This window comes from Eutrigla gurnardus, assembly GCF_963514095.1.
Source record: "Eutrigla gurnardus genome assembly, chromosome: 9".
Classification (NCBI taxonomy): Eukaryota; Metazoa; Chordata; class Actinopteri; order Perciformes; family Triglidae; genus Eutrigla; species Eutrigla gurnardus.
The window spans coordinates 11,011,106-11,027,984 of record NC_139923.1 but is presented as its reverse complement, the minus strand read 5'-3'; the positions used below and the strand labels follow the sequence as shown (position 1 = coordinate 11,027,984).

Here is a 16,879-nt window from a genome sequence, read left to right as displayed (position 1 = left end):
TGGTAGTGTCACTCTATAACAGTCGGAGCAAATGTGGAAGCACACATAGGTGAGGTGAGAAACATATTAAAAAAAATGACATATCACTTCCAAATCTGTTTATTAGCTGAAAAAATATCCAGATGATACATCTGCCTGTACACATCACAAAAGCAAATATAAAAAAAACTCCCAAACAAGGTCACCATTTATGCCACAGAGCAGTAATAATTATAAATCAAAGATTTATTTGAGCTAAACCTTTTGTATGAATACTTAACAAGTTAAAATAATAAAAAAAATAAAAAAAATTTATACTTGCCAATCTAAATTATTTTCAATGGGGTCTAAATATGAACTGTGTGATTTTGCAATAAAGCCTCAAAAACAAAACAAATTGTATTTGTTCTGAAATCAAAGTGAGGACTAAAAAAAATAAACAATTGTTCTCCATGAGTTCTGTTTGACAACGCGATTACAAATGACAGCATTTTGTATGACAAGAAACTGAGATTTCGCAAGTTTAAAAAGCACACAACTAAATACAAAAGTCAACTTTGGAGGCAAAATCATTCTCCCTAGATTTCTCAATCAAACATCCAACTGTCTTTAAATCTCTCGTGGTTTACATTCGATTATAACTATACGTTATAATTTTGACTCATTTACAAACGCATATTTATCTATCCAAAAACTACAACACAAAATGCATCGCTGCAATATATAAAAGATTTGATTTCTGTGTAAAAGAAGCAATATTTACAAAAATGCCATGTTTGTACCACACTAGCTGGCATTCATGCTGTGACTGAGGTGCAGCAGTGAAAAGATAAGGCACAAATACACAATATTGTCCATCAACAGCTGTTCAGCTGTTTTCAGATGACAACAACACAAACGATTTCATCTAAAACATGTTGCTCTGACAGAAAATAGAAAAAAGTCCCTGATTCCACACTAAAACATACAGTGTTCAAACGAAGAGAGTAAATAGTTAAGGTGCACACATTTGTATCAGAGTCCGTCAACGCGCTTTTCTTTAACTGTCCGTCGAGTTTTAAAAATACACAGGAAGTCCTTTTCTGTCGGGTTGATCCTCCATTATTTGTGTGTCCATGTTGTCATCACAAAGTATGGCAGTTAGAAACGGAACCTTTGCTATCTTTGAATTGTATAAACAGTCTATTAATTCCACAGGGGGCTGGTGGAATGCAGGCCGAATCACTGTTGAAGAAGTCAGCTTTTACTTTTGTTTTAAATGGTCATATCTGCAAAATCCGTTCTTGTAAACCCTTTCTGTAACACAAAGAAACAGACAACGTAGTGTGAGAACATTGCTTGGACATGAAACATAAAACAATATTGTGTTTAAGTATTTCTTCAAACATGAATTCTACTTTACAACATGGAGGCGTTAACAGCTCCCTTTTGACATTTGACAGAATGGCCTGCGAACTCACGATACATTATGTTACGCAACTCACTGTTTAAATAGCTTAATGTTTGTGTTTGTTATAGAATTTTTGTAATACGTGGTGTTGCGGTTATCTGAAGCTTACATTTTAAAACAGTTTTTTACATTTTTTTGTTGTGTTGGGACTTGCTAGGCAATCAGATCATCACCACACCCTTGGGAGGGGCAAGTCAGGATCTGCAAAAGGCAACGAGCCTACAGTACCTGGTCCTGCCCAAGACACTGACAGGCATGAGCAGGCGTGTTGAAAGAGCAGCGGTGTGAACAGTCAGAGAGATATATGAGTTTTGAACAAGTACAGCCCAACTGACGAGGGTGTTACAGAAAGACGGAGGAATGTCATCCGTCTGACGCACAATCTCTGTCACTCTCGCTCTTTTTCACGCTCAAGCACCAAACACATGCATACTTAAGAATGAGGGTGGGGTCGAGGCGTGGACAGAGCTTTTTTCCCACTGAGCTTTGACTTGTAATAGCAGTAAACATACAGAATCTAACTGGTTAGAGGACGGGAGTGTCCAGGGTAGTGTAGTCATATATTAATATAGGTTGCGTGGTTTTATAACAGGGCTATCTGTGCTTTCAACATACTTCATGTTTATTATCTGCTATTGTGTCGTATAATGGTTCAGTAACACACAATAACTTTAATCATAAAATGCATAAATTGATCCGTCCTAAGGCATGGATTTGACTTACATTTAAAAACGCTGCTGAAACATGCAATAGACTAACAGACAAAAAATTACCTTCAAATCCCCCCCCCCCCCCCCTGTCCTGAATGTTTTTAATAACTTACTGATTTGTAGGTTTTGTGCATTTTCTTGTACTGGAACATGTTGCTGAGAACTGTGGCTGCTGCTTTCGCTGCTTTGATCTTCCCAGAGCTGGTAAAAAAAGAAGAAGATGACTCTATGATTAACACGTATAAACATGTTTGGGATGATGATCATGAAAATGTGCAAATGTCTGTATCAGGGTAAGAACACAATAATTCAGCATGTTAATTCGGAGCCACGTTTCCCACTCACCTGCTGTCATTCGAGTTCTTGATAGCGACTAGCTTTGGCAAGCCGTCAAAGAAGGCGATATCTCTGGCAGCTAAAGAGCTGCTGGTCACCAAGTTATTGAGAATGCCACAGATGTTGACCACCACCTCGCTGGAGGGCTCCTTCTGGTGTCCATCTTCAGGCAGTTTGGTCACCAGGTTGTTCACCACCTTCGTGGCTGGATAAACCAATAACTAATGTTTAGATTAATATGTCAAAACCCCAATTTTACAGTCAGATCATGAAATCACACATTCCTGCACATTCTATTGTTTTGCACTTTTAATAGTTCATATTTAATGTTATAGACAGATTGATTGACTTGGTTATCCTGGGTATCGAGGAGGTTCAAGTTTGAATTTCATCTTAAACTCTGGTGTCCGAACTTAACCCCATCAAGTCTGAGCAAGCTGATTTTTACATGACTTTTTTCAATTAGAATTAAATCAGAATTTGATTGATCTGAATTGTGACGCAACACTAGTGAGAAGAGTGTCATTTGAAAATGCAGGAGGATCACTCTTCTACTCACACGAGACATCACAATATTTATCCTTGAGAAAGGGAAAAAAACGAGAAAAAGACTGACCCATGTCATTCTTGTCCGCTGCATGGCGGGACAGATTTCGGAGGAATCCCGTGAGAGAACGCAGCTCCAGGTCATTGCTGGTACGCAGGAGGTCCAGCAGCACTGGCAGCATGCGCTCCTTCTCCAGAGCCACCCAGCTCAGCACTGACGCCCACTGCAGGGCCGAGAGAGAGACAATTTAAATATAGGACAGACTTAGATTGTTGCATTTGAATGCTTTTTTGTTGAAACCTGCTGAATATGCTGCTCACCCTCTTGTCTCCAGCTGTGATGTTCTGCAGCGCTCCGGCGGCTGCCTCGCGGGTGGTGGAGTTGATCTCACACTGGCGCAGCACGCGGTTGTACAAGCCCACTACCTGCGGGTTCCACAGCCATTCCACGCCCTTTGGCACCCGAGCGACCTCTGAGAAAGTGGAAAGATCCTGGTTCTTGCTCTGTCGGGGCGAAAGGAAGACAGGAGGAGGCATTACTAAGACGGATGGATCGGGTCCATGCGGACAAAATGCTGATGGGTAAATGTCAGAGATGCGTACGTTTTTGGCTTTGCGGCTCTGAGGTGAAAAGCAGCCAATGGCTTCGCCCCTTCCTGAGTCCTGATTTCTGGTTGGTCCTTCCAGTCGCATCATAGCAGATGGAGGCATCTCACTGTAGAGCTGGTAGGAGAGGTTCCTCAAGACACACACGGCATTTTCCACGCCCTAAGAATCCACAGACACAGACAAATGAATACGCACGCCTTGGTTCGAACAGAAACAGCAGCCTGAATGCATCTGCATCTCGTCTTGTCTCACCTTGTCTTCTGCCTTGTTCTCATCAAGGGAGCCCCTGATATAGTTCACCAAAGAGTCCACCAGTCCAGGCGTCTCTCTCATCTGCTGACGGGTCTTCTCATTCACAGAGCTCATATTCCTGAGCACACACACAGTGAGGGAGGGGTCAGAGAGCTATTTCAGGTCGAGTCCAGTCAGGAATCATGCATATTATTACTCAATGCAAATAGCGATGGTAGTACAGTTTGGCTTGGGAAGGAGTTTCTGTTCCTGGTACTGTGCTGCATGATAAATATCATGCAAGGAGCATTGCAAAGAAAGGTGATTTATTTGGAGATAAATAAGCCTCAGAGGTGCATATATACAGAGCAATGCCATGGCAACTGGAGGCTGGAGTGATGCTTTTGTAAACAGTGACAAGTGATGGGTGGAGTTTAAGCTCTAGTAGCTGAGTTTCAAAAGTTCCCAAAATGCAAATGTGGTCAAGAAGGAAAAGCAGACACAGGAAGGAAGGGATGCATTTTTAACTCAAGAGCATACTGCGACCACAGAGAGAAAGACAGAACGGTGAGGTGCACCTGAGGCATCCTGTGGTGTTGTAGAAGATGTCTGCCTCAGAGGGTGACTGGTGGATGCCATCGGACTCTCCGTTGCCTGACAGAGGGATGAGGATCTTCTCAGTCAGCTCAGGAAGTGTCTCCCGGGCCAGTTTCTCTTTCAGGTTGTCTTTGGACGAAAGGTTCCACAGGATACCTGCACACATACACACCCGGAGAGGTGTATTATATGAGAAAAAACTCAAACAGCGGGGAAGCCAAACATGCAGAGAAAGACGCACAGGTACAATTGCTGTTATTTCTCACTTTCCCACTTTTTCCTGACGCAACAGATATAAATCAAGGTGTAACGGCTCAAAGGAGAGACTGCCAAGGCCACCACTCATAAAAAGGGAGTGGATATGTTGTTAGTCTACAGGCCCAGACAACTCCCACACACTCCCTCATCTCCCCTCCTCACACACCTTAGACAAAAGCTCCATCTCATCCCCTTCCTGCTCCGTGTACTGAGACATTTTCTACATTTCCAGTCAGTGATTATAAGAAAGTATGACTGCCAGCTGTGTTGACGACTGATAATTGAGAATAATGACAGCGTAGGAGGTTAAAGGGTGATGAGGGCTGAGTCAACTGGAAGCAAAACTTAATTAGACTCAAACTGTGAATCACCGTTCATCACAAACTCCTTATGAAAATCAGAAACTAACTAACAATGATGCGGTACCAGTAAATGCTCAGAATCTGTGGATTCCCTCCAAAAGGTTTGTCCTTCTGTTTGTTCACTGCTGAATACTATCAATCTCAAAGGCAACTGTTTGCTCGAAGAATTTCAAGGACAGCGCGGCCGAGGTTCACATTAATTTCTACTCGGAGAAAAGGTCCAAAAACAAGCAGTCTGAGATCAGCTCTGCTCGTTGTGTCATGTTTTGTTTTTTGTTTTTAATTTAATGCCTGTAATGGAGATTTTCCTACCAGTGATGTTTTTGTGGAGCTCCTCGTCGGACTCCTTGAGTGCGGCGACCAGCTGTGGAATGCCGCCCTCCTCAATTAGGGCCACCTTGTTTTCCTTGTTCTCATAGATGAGGTTGCGTACGGCGCCAGTGGCATAACGCTGCACTTCCTGGTTGTCACAGTTGAACAACCTCACCAGCTCGCCAATGCCCTTCAAGCGGCGCACCTAGAGTGCAAAAAAAAAGAAAGAATCTGTTTAGGATATGACATGTTTTGGTCACACCAATGGTAAGGTCATTCAAGCACAATTACATAATGGATTAAAGCCCTCATGTGAATCATTTTTACGTGATTATGTGGTGCTGAGATGATCTAGTTGCCTTTAGACAGAGCTCGGCTAGTTGTTTCCCTCCGTTTCCAGTCTTTATGCTAAGCAAAGCTAACCTGCTGCTGGCTGTAACATCAGATCAGTGCTATCAGTCTTCTCATCTACTTCTCAGCAAATTTGTTTATTTATTAAAAAAATATTATTAATTTTAGTGTCACACTACCTTTCAAAATAAAATCATCTCAATCACTTATCATAAAAAATGAATTACACACTGACTCTAAACCAGCTCACAACATTTTATCCTCAGAGCTGAAAATAACCTGAGCACTGAGCTGTTTGTCACATAATATAAGCGTTTTAATCTCTACTGTGTTGTATGTCAGCAGAGGGAGTTTCTCATTAAGGGATTGCAGAGAGGAAAGACGTAGAGGAATAACTAACTACCTCGTCTTTGGCCTCGCTGTCATTGTAACACTCATGTTGAATGTAGGCGGCACCCAGGACCTGCAGGGCATGGTCGGGCTCCCCCAGGTGCTGCACCGCTGTGGCCATGTCCAAGGAAGTGAGCCTAGCAAAGGAGCAAATTAACAAAAGCAGCAGAATAGAAAACTGTCACGGCACTGTCCTGCTGTCAAGCACGGTAGCACAAAATGTGTCCTTCGGATGTGATAATGGAAAGCAACTGTTATTATTTATGGATGATTTGTTTCTCGTCTGCAATAATTCAGCCTGTTGAATTTCTTCCAAACGACACAGCGGTCTGCAAATCCGCTTGGCTAACCACACGCTGTGGGATGTGTGAAATGTGAGGCCTGGAACCGAGCTGCCACACCCAAAACCAGTCCTGCCACTATGGAGCCACCTCCCAATCCACAGCTCTTATGAAATACTCCGTTCCATATCACATACTCCCTCAATAAAACCGCCTGAAACATGAAAGTTGAGACTGCACCATACTGGTGTGTCACTTTCACTGGCATATGCCTGAATTCTGTTTTGTATTATAATCTGCATTATGCCATATTTTTCTGATTGACAAAAAAATGTCTAAAACCAAATATGTGTCTAAATACTTTCTGACATCCTTACCCTATGTGTGGTTCACAAGCCACAGATAGGGTCATTTTTTTTTTTTTTTTTTTTGGCTCATTGATCCTCCTCAGTCATTCCTCAACAATGGAGGCAAAGAGACTCTCTTCAGCACAAGCGATTAAATGACTGTATAAAAGGATTTGCCAATACTTGACAAGGATTTAACAATACTTGTTAGAAGGATCAGTTCATTCTTCCTTTTGGTCTGTTCTTAGGATGTATTGATATCTACTCTAAATTACACAATGGACATTTTGTCAGTAATAGTACGTGAATGTGAGCAGAAATAATGAGTGACTTTGTTGTCATGTGAGCCTCTCACCCGCTGAGGTTTCCCATGCTGGCTCCCATTTCCGTCTGCCCGTAGATGTCCATGCCCTTGCCCACACTCTGCATGCTTTTGACTGACATGGCCCGGCTCATGGTGCCCCGACGCTGCATGATGTTCCCCTGGGAGCCAGAGGACATTCCGGATGATATGAACCCTCTGTCCACTCTGTCCATACCTCCACCATAGGTGCTGCCACCTGAGACAATCTGCTGCCCAGATACGGAGCCCATGCTCATCCGGTTTCGGTTCGTAATCCTGCTGATCGTGCGGTGGGCTGGGCCTTTGAAGGACTGTTGATGGATGATCTCCGCCTCTCCTCCAGTCATCCCTCCGCCGCGGGAAAGTGTGCCACTCAGAGATCGCCGCATGGGTGCCGGGAAGGTCATGGTGCCTCCTCCTTGCCTCATCTGGCTGGTGTAGCCGTTCATTGTGCCCTGAGAGTACTGGCGGCTGTAGGCGGCGTCGCGGTCGGAGACCATGCTTGCAGCGTCGCTGTCGTCCACCATCCAGGGATTCACCTGTGCCGTGTGCTGCCGCACCGCATGCATGGAGAGGGTCTCTGGCTCCATTCGGGCCTGTTGCCTGACGCCACCCCCGTAGTTGCCCATGCGTACTTCTTCTCTGTAAAAACCCCCACCGCCACCCATTCCTACCCCACCGCCACCCATTCCTACCCCACCGCCACCCATTCCACCCCCGACACTGATCCTGTGCAACTGGGCCATGTCTGGGCCAGTGGACTGGCTGCTGAAGCCTGTCCTCGTGGACACACGTGGACCCTGAGGATGAGCAGAGGAGAAACTGTTACAATCAAATGTGTTACACATAAATTTGATCACAGGGATGTGACTCCCCTACGTATTACTTTTCATATTATTTCCTCATGCAAATGTAGATTCATTTAGAGGAGGGGGTTATAATTGACTCAACTATAGAATATAGATATTAAAAAGCATGATAAAGTCTCTAGTTCTCTCTTAAGCTCAGCTCAAACATCTGTGGCACAAAGCTAGTGTCTTCCTGTGGAATCACTCAAACGGAGGAATCTAGAGGGTGGACTTGAAAACCCTGAGCTGATCTCGTCACAACCTGCTGTGAAATACCACACATGCTGTGTCCTCGGTGACCCACTGTGGCACCAGTAGAGGTGACGGTATTTAAATGACACATTATATGATCAGATGAATATGTCCGTGATATGTGTGAACCCGGGCTGAAACAGTGAGATAGTGCAGCAGTAATCACCATTGTTTTGGAGCCTGAGTACATGTAGGAGGATTTGCTGCTGTAGTTTGGGTTATAGGTCTGGTATTTCATTGTTGAAGAGCCACCGTAGTCTGGAGGGAAGAAAAAACACAGCATAACAGATGAATACCACGTACAATATCACATTAATATCATTGATACTGAAATAAAATGAAGCTTTACTGAAAGACTAAAAATTGGTTTCCATCTTTTCTTTTATACAGTACAACTTAAATTACCGATTCAAACATACAGTGTATTTGTATCGGCTTATAGTAAAAGGATGGGTTCACATAAAACAATATTAGGAAGTGAATCTCCTCTTGCTAAAGTGATTCTAACTAATCAGCACTAAAAAAAAGCCCATGAGTCACGAGGGCCGTCCCTCTGTGCTTGAAATGTGCGGCCCCATATCTGCATGACGTGTTAGAGTTATTCCTCTTTTGTTCTGTGTGCACTTTGTTGAAGTTAATGCACCAGAAGTGTTCATCAATAGTTTCTATTTTTCAAGCAAGTTCCCATATATCTTACACTGGAAGTCGATTTCATTTTTTTTATACTTGTTGTGAGGTCACCGTTCAGCCAGGACCAATGTTTTTCATTTGAAATTCATAATGTACTTTTGCATCATTTTACTTGACTCAACATACTAGTTAATGTAATTTTGTAATCACGTAAAGGCCGAACAACTGACCAGAGAAGAACACTGGTGTTTGTTGTGTACACTGATCATTGAGCCACAAACATAAATACTACAGTATCAAGTCAAAGCTTGACCTTTGGTGGCGTTACTGCACACAACAATACAATCATGGAAACAATGGAAATGTAACCGTGGTTACTTTCACAATCTCAGGTTTCCAAATTAAAACACACGTTTCTTTGAGTGGTTGTTTTTTGATTCACTGGTATAAGAATACAACTATGACCAACTTTTTTTGTGTCTGAGACTTACAATAAACTTGGACATATTTAAAGTAAATTAAACAGTTTTGATGTAACAGCACAGTGGAGGTCGGCTGAATCACCGCACGACAGCCATGACGAGTTGAAAGGCCTCAACAATGATTTGCATGAAAGACGTACAATTTGAATAGCAGGCATCCTGTTGCACTGAAGACACCACACGCAGTCTGTAACAGCAGGACCGGAATAACACGCAGGTCTCTGATTACCCTTCATTCGGAGTGAACGCTCGCGGCTCCCTCAGCACAGAGTGTAAATTTTGCTCTCAAACCGGAATAGAGAGTTACCTGACAGGTGAGCGGAAAATGTGACAGGCAGGCGTGCGAGGCTTAAACCGCAGTTTATTGACCGAAATACTTCTATTTAAGTGTGCAATTATGTGTATAGACTTTTACATTATTAGGGATTAACTCTACATCCTGTCTTTTACTTTCAGAAAAAGAAAAACCTTCAGAAGGAAGTTATCTGTTGTTCTAGGTCTGATGTAAGTATATATATATATATATATATATATATATATATATATATATATATATATATTGACTGTGTGACCAAAGTGTATATATATATATAAAAAGACTGCAGCCATGCTAGCAGCTAAATGCTAAAATGTGTAATTAGTTTAGTGACATGCTCACATTTGCTAATTAGCACTCAACAAAAAGGTTCAGCTGGTGCTGGAATATCAGTGTTGCAGGTATTTGGTGTAATGGATGAAATAAAAGATAAGGCATCACCAAAAGTTTTTACAAATCATCCTCAGGGAAATGTCTACAGTTTAGAAAAAATACTAAAATGCCAGCTTCAAGGTGGTACTAGAGGGAAGGTCAGGGGTCACTAAAATCAGTAGGGACCATGAATAACTGGACACAATTTCATTGCAATCCGGTCAATAATTGCTGAGATATTTCAGTCTGGATGGCGGGGCTTACAGTATGCAGGGGGGAAGGGAGAACTGCCTTCACACGCATTTTTATGGAGAACACACACACACACACACACACACACACACACACACACACACACACACACACACACACACACACACACACACACACACACACACACACACACACACACACACACACACACACACACACACACACACACACACACAAAACCAGTTGGTGCAGAGGGGAGTGAGCAGGCCCAGCCCAAACCTTGGGAACGCCCAACACACCTTTGCACTCTACGGGGAAAACACACCCTGAAAACTGATTTTTTTTCTCCCTTTCCCTTTGTTGTCTTTTGAAATATTTACTTCGGTCACACAGCCAATAGTTAAACACACATTTTTCCCCCGCTCTCACTTTCTGCTGAGACTTGCCTACCTGCGAACACCAACTCGTCCACACACGTCACGTTGTGGCAGCATTTAAATACAATGAGGAGGCGTTCCTCACAGAATCCTGTAAGGACAACTGTTTTCCTCGTGTCTGCGTTCATTCATAATGAGCTCCTCTAAAGCCACAAACCACTGAAATGGCAGCATTCCCTCTTTTTTGTTGTTGTTGTTAGGAATTCTTCTCTCCCTCTTGTACAGGTTTCAAAAGACGATGACTATGACGTGGCAGCATTTTTTACAACTCGGTGTTTTGCTCCTGACAGAGCTCAGGGCAAAGGATAAGCACAGATAACAGCATGCAACAGCCCACTTTTTCATACAGTGTGGCCATGTTTGACAAATATACTGGAGGTGAAAACATACAGTGACTCATTTAGCAGACCTGTATGGCCCTCTGCATTCCTGTCATTTAATAAAGGCACCTATAGTCTACTGGAAAATGCCTCTGGGAAATTCTCAAACTAGATGAGTGAGAAAGAAGAATTCTTCACAACCCAGAAGTTCATAAGTCATAAACAAGAGACCTATGATGAGCTGCTCCATGTAGTTTGAGGGAACCCAATGAATCATGGGACGTGAAAGAAATGTCCTCATGCACCAAGCAGGTGCACATGTTTTCGTCATTAGATGTCAACACCAAATAACTGTTTCCATGTGAACCTCTGGATGAATCACTGATTCAGCTCATCATAATCACACGGGTCGTCATAATCGAGTGAACTAACTGACAGCTCTCCTGTAAACCTTTCATTTCCCCTGAGGGGCCTGACTGACTTTGTGTGCCAAGACGACTCAGACAGACACCGTTTGACAAAGTGACGTCTTTGAACAGACAACACAACAGCTGGTTCTCACGACACATCGGCCAGGTATCTCACAAAACCCTCACCTCTTTAAAAGCTGAGTAAGAGCTGAAACCCAATCCCTCCTCCCACAGAGGGAGGCTTTCACCTTGGTCTGCTATCAGGGAAGTCCATGAAAGCAGCACTTGTTTGAGCCTGTTACACATTAACCCTTTCTCATGAGCAGGTATACACGCAGCGCTCTGACATCAACCCAGATGCTTCAGTTTCAGGTTCATCTGCTTTGAACCTGCAGAGCGGCTGAATGGACAAATTCCCAGATGAGCTGATGGGAAACGGTCCAACGTACAATGCAACACTTGAAAGTAAAACCTGCTCCACTGATCTGAGTGACTTTGTGGGAAGTATGAGGTTCCATAAATAAAAAAAGAAAACGTTTTGCAAGTTAAACAATCACGCAAAATAATCATGACAAATAATAATTTGTCATGCATCATAAAGCCTATCCTCAACTCTTTTGAAAAAGGATAAATAATGCATTTGTTTTTTTTAGGACACTGGTTCCAGCCTGTTAAATGTGAATATTTTAGTTTTCATTACATTCTTTGATAGTAAGATGAATATATTGACTACAGACAACTCTAGACATTCTGACCAGCTGACTTATAAATTAATGAACATATTCCATAGATTGATCAAAAGTTAGAATAATTGTGGGTTATCGCCATGTTGACAATATGTGTGGTGTGATCCAAAACGGGAGAACTAAGGAGTTTTTTTGTCTTTACAAACAATCTAGAAACAGTCACAGCTGTGAATGTCACTCATTGGGGCCCAATCCAAAAACCCAAGTCAGTTATTTGGAGGATGGCCAAAGGAAACAGGTCTGACTGGTCAGATGTTGATTCCCCGTCTAGATGGTTATTTATTATCAGGCTATAAACTCTCTCCAGAACCCGTGGTTTCAACTTTAGCGAGCCCAAAATCACTGAAGCACTGTCATTTAGACGGGCACGCGGCTCGCCTCCGTGATTAAAGAGAGTGTTGGTGTTTACCTGACATGGCGTAGTTGGAGGTCGATCCATTCTGACGCGGAAGCGTGGACTTCTCCGCCAGTCTCATCTGGACCTGCTGCTGCACGCGCCGCGCTCTCGTCATCTCGTCCGACATGGTGCCGCCGTTCCCGAGGTGGATCTCCGACGGGAGTCCATAGGTGGTGACCGAGGTGTTGGGCTGCAAAGCGGACAAAAACACGCTCTCTGAGGCCGCGACACTCATGGTGAGGAGTTGAGAAGCAGACGGGCGTCTGCACGGAAACCGTGGAGCGGACAGGTTGTTTGCGCAGCCGAAAGCGTCTGAGAGGCGCACGGAGAGACGCACAGCGCTCAGAGCGAGCGGAGCTGCGCACCAGCGGGAGGAGGAGGAGCCTCAGTGAGCCCGGACCACAGTACCCACCTGGCTCACAGGTGCTCTTCTCTTTCTTTCAGGTTTCACGCCTATGGCAAGCCGTTTTAACATTTAATAGCTAGACTGAATATGTATTGCAGATATCTGTAATTCAATTCTTCCTAGTCATAAAGAACATTTCAGATATTCACAATGACATTCTTCCTATCCATAATTGTCATTTCAGATATCCACAATGGCATTCTTCCTAGGACAAATTACGTCACTTTTGCCATTCATGTGTATTGGGCTTTCAATTTCAGATATCCACAATTACATTCTGGATATCTAGAATGAACATTCTGGATATCTGCAATTGAATTCTTACTAGGAAAAACTCCCATTTCAGATATCTTCAATCCAATTGTTACTAGTCATAATTTTTTTTTTTTTTTAAATGGCGTCCTGTCTACCTGTCAGATATCAACAATACATTTGTGGATATCTGCAATTATATTGTTCCTAGTCACAATTCTAATTGTAGATATCTGAAATTACATTTCTACTAGTCATAATACGAATTGTGGATATCCATAACGACATTTCCACTAGTCACAATGTATTTTGGATATTCAAAATTACATTCTGGATATCTGGAATGAAAATTATGACTGAATGAATTATCCTAGTAAGAATTAAATTGTTCATTCTAGATATCCAGAATGTAATTGTGGATATCTGAAATTGAAAGCCCAATACACATGAATGGCAAAAGTGACGTAATTTGTCCTAGGAAGAATGTCATTGTGGATATCTGAAATGTTCTTTTTGACTAGGAAGAATTGAATTACAGATATCTGCAATACATATTCAGTCTAGCTATTAAATGATAAAACGGCCACTTGTACTTTTTAAGGATTTTTAGATATCTTAAATTTAGTTTTGACTAGTACAATCAAAGTTGTAGATATCTTACAATATCATTTTTACTAGTAAGAATGTATTGTGGATAATGCTTTTATGGATATCTAAAATATAATTACAGATAGTAGTGTGGTCCGATTAAATGTTAAAACGGCTTGCCATACACGCCAGTTAGTATCTCTAACATTGCATGACATCACTCTGGATTGACTCTTTAAATATCTATGTCAGAGTCGCTAAATCATCAAACCAAACAGCCATTTTCTGTCCCCCACAGCAACAACAACGATTTAGTTCACTACTACTATTAAAACTATTAGTATGATTACATCTCCAACAGAGTGCTCAATAACCAATTAGAGCTGTTCTGTTTTTGTGAGGGTTTATATAATAAGAACACACCGTGGTATCAATGTAAATATCTGAAAAAATGGTCTCACTTTATTATCTATCTAATTATATAAATTGAGTTTCATAATCGTGTGTTTCTCCCTGCATTACATGTATTTAATTTAACAGACAACATGAAGACAGTGGTGACATGTTAAAAAAACAATTAAATAAGCTTTAATCTAAAAATAAAATAAAGATCCCTACAGACTTATAGGAAGTGAGAAATAAACCAGGTCATATAACAGCGATGACTCAGTCCTGTCTGACAGCACCATGATTGTGGTCAGTGGAGTCTTATCCAAGTTAATAACGAGGTTAATGTGACAGGGCTAATTCATTATCACTACGATGGTACATGGTATCCAGTGTTACAACACTGCTGTTAATAGTGGTGTAGCTGATAGGCTCCATTACTGTACGGAAGTTCAAGTCTCAGGTACTTCACTTGAGAATTTCCATTGTATGCTCCTTCATATAGGCTACTTCTACTTCATTACATGTATTTAAGTTACTTTTCAGATTCAGATTATGAATGCAAAGTATTACATAAATAATGACGTCTAATTACGGATTAATCTACCCAGCCTTATATGAAGTGGTTGTAATTAGCCCCAACTAGCCGCAAGATTAAAGTGAAACCTTTACTTTTGCTACTTTAAGTATATTGTCATGCAAATGCTTACTTTTACAAGCACTTTTGGAGTATTTTATGTTTTTGTATTGCTACACTATCGAAGTAAAAGCTCTGAGTACTTCTTCCGGTGGCTGTTTAGTTTTGAATGGTTTTATATATTAGTTTAATAATCAGGTTAGTATGTATATCCCATAAACGTTATGTCTCAGCAGCAAAGGTCTTTGATCTCTATGTAGAGAGTTTTGTCCATGATGTTTTCCCAAATTGATCTGATATTAAGTTCAATCTTGCAGATGTCGTTGAGTATGAATGGAGGACAAGGTGTGGCAAAACCTCACTGTATTATTAAGGTGGAGCCGCACCTTAGTTTTATCTGGTTTGTTTTACTTGAGCCTAGCAACTGTGAGTCACTGCAGCCAATCCGATACCAAGTGTGGGAAAACAACATGATACATGCTGCATGTCTGTAGCATCGACCTGTCTAGACTAAACGGTTGGAGAAAAGTCCTTATTGGAGCCAAATAAACATCTCTAGTTTAAAAAGCCGTCTCTGCACTTCTAATCTTTATTTCCTGATTGCCTTCTTCTGTTTAGCTGCATCTGACAAGGGGAAGATAAAGATGATTCCAACCATTTCTCTGGAGGATAGTAGTGGATTTAAATTCCGCAAATCAGTTCAAAGTCAATAGGTTTACACTGAATCGAATGCAGAAGGAGATCTATAAGCGCCCTTCCTCTGCTTGCTAGCTGCTCATTTACCTGAAAAAATGTGGTCCTGTGACTTTTACACATACTTCTTCATGACCCTTCCAGATGTGTTCACAGTGACTTCACTCTCATAATGTGTGTTTGAATAAAAACAATCAGTCACAGCTTCACAGCTTAATGTCTCAGTGAGTCTGAGGCGACAAAAGTTCTCAGCAAATTAATTTAACTTTATAATCCAAACAGCGGCATAAAATAGACCGATCTGGTATGAATAAAAAAATAAATAAAAACACAGATTTTGACTCACCATTACCATTGATGCTGTGCTGATTGTAGATGCTCTCCTCTGAAGTGTACCTGCTTGTCTAACCGAGTGATCTGATGTGGTGGCACATTAGAAAGTATTAAAAGTTATAGTCCCCGCCCTGGAAATTACAATTACCCTTTCCATTGGGGATAAATACAGAGCAAACAAACAAAGAGATGAGTCAAAGGAGCGGTTGACTCCCAGGGTGTGACAGGGGCAGATATTATGACAAAGGGCAAAGATAGATAGATAGATAGATAGATAGATAGATAGATAGATAGATAGATAGATAGATAGATAGATAGATAGATAGATAGATAGATAGATAGATAGATTGATTGATTGATTGATTGAGGATCGATCAAGGATTTAATATCAGAGAGGCAGGTTGTGAGATTTCTAGGTTGCCTGGATCTGAGGATTTTCATTTTTCTCCATAGGCCTATGTGGCAACATTTCAGTGATGACTCATAGTCTGAACAGTATGGAGCGTAAGAGTAGCTGTATTACTGGATTCCCAGATCAGAGGAACAGAGTGACAGAAATCAGCTTTGACTCAGATCTGCGTGTGTGTGACAGAGAAAGTGATGCATCAGAGATTAAGAGTGACACCCTTGCCTGCCTCGTGCGTCAACAGTCTGTCTGTCTGTCGGTCTGTCTGTTCGTTGTCTGCCACCCAAACATGACAAAGACATTCAAATAAAATAGTATAAGGAATTAAAAAAAAACACAAGAAATAGATCCAATACACATGGAAATACACAGATACAATCACTCTACGGAGGTTTCAGGTTGGGATTATGGACAATGGGCCCGTAGGCTTAGACGTGTCATACCTCGCACCGAAAAAGACGCAAAACAGCATACATGACTAAGCATTTTAATTAATCTCAGTATGGCTGTATAGTTATATGGGTTGGACAGATATGTGTAACTTCAGTTTGCAAAAAAGTATGTTATACATAGAGTCAGTCATCTCTTTGTTTGCCTTTCAGACCTAGTTGGGACTTTAAGATAGTGTTTCTAAACAAGACTGGGTGAAACC

General features: G+C 41.7%; 1 protein-coding gene across 2 annotated transcripts; it reads right to left on the bottom strand.

The window, feature by feature from the left end:
- Positions 1–83: 83 nt before the first annotated feature.
- pkp3a (plakophilin 3a) lies at positions 84–15,895 on the bottom strand. Of its 2 annotated transcripts, XM_084017043.1 has the most exons (14): positions 15,835–15,895; positions 12,538–12,715; positions 8,369–8,460; positions 7,115–7,902; positions 6,145–6,268; positions 5,391–5,595; positions 4,440–4,614; positions 3,883–4,000; positions 3,625–3,789; positions 3,343–3,525; positions 3,092–3,245; positions 2,485–2,680; positions 2,253–2,340; positions 84–1,275 (listed from the first exon to the last, which is right to left on the bottom strand). In XM_084017043.1, exons 1-14 carry the CDS (start codon positions 15,841–15,843, stop codon positions 1,234–1,236), a joined length of 2,517 nt encoding a protein of 838 aa, XP_083873169.1. In that variant the 5' UTR covers positions 15,844–15,895; the 3' UTR covers positions 84–1,233. The 2 variants fall into 2 exon arrangements, with proteins under 2 accessions (XP_083873169.1, XP_083873168.1); XM_084017042.1 differs by lacking the exon at positions 15,835–15,895 and having other exon boundaries at positions 12,538–12,843.
- Positions 15,896–16,879: the final 984 nt, after the last annotated feature.

Bases quoted from the DNA above. Each gene is read 5' to 3' on its own strand.
- pkp3a (XM_084017042.1), bottom strand. From the start codon at position 12,760: ATGAGTGTCGCGGCCTCAGAGAGCGTGTTTTTGTCCGCTTTGCAGCCC. The intron at 3,526-3,624 runs GTACGCATCTCT...TCGCCCCGACAG, and splicing joins AGAGCCGCAAAGCCAAAAAC to AGCAAGAACCAGGATCTTTC. The intron at 3,246-3,342 runs GTGAGCAGCATA...TCGGCCCTGCAG, and splicing joins TCACAGCTGGAGACAAGAGG to TGGGCGTCAGTGCTGAGCTG.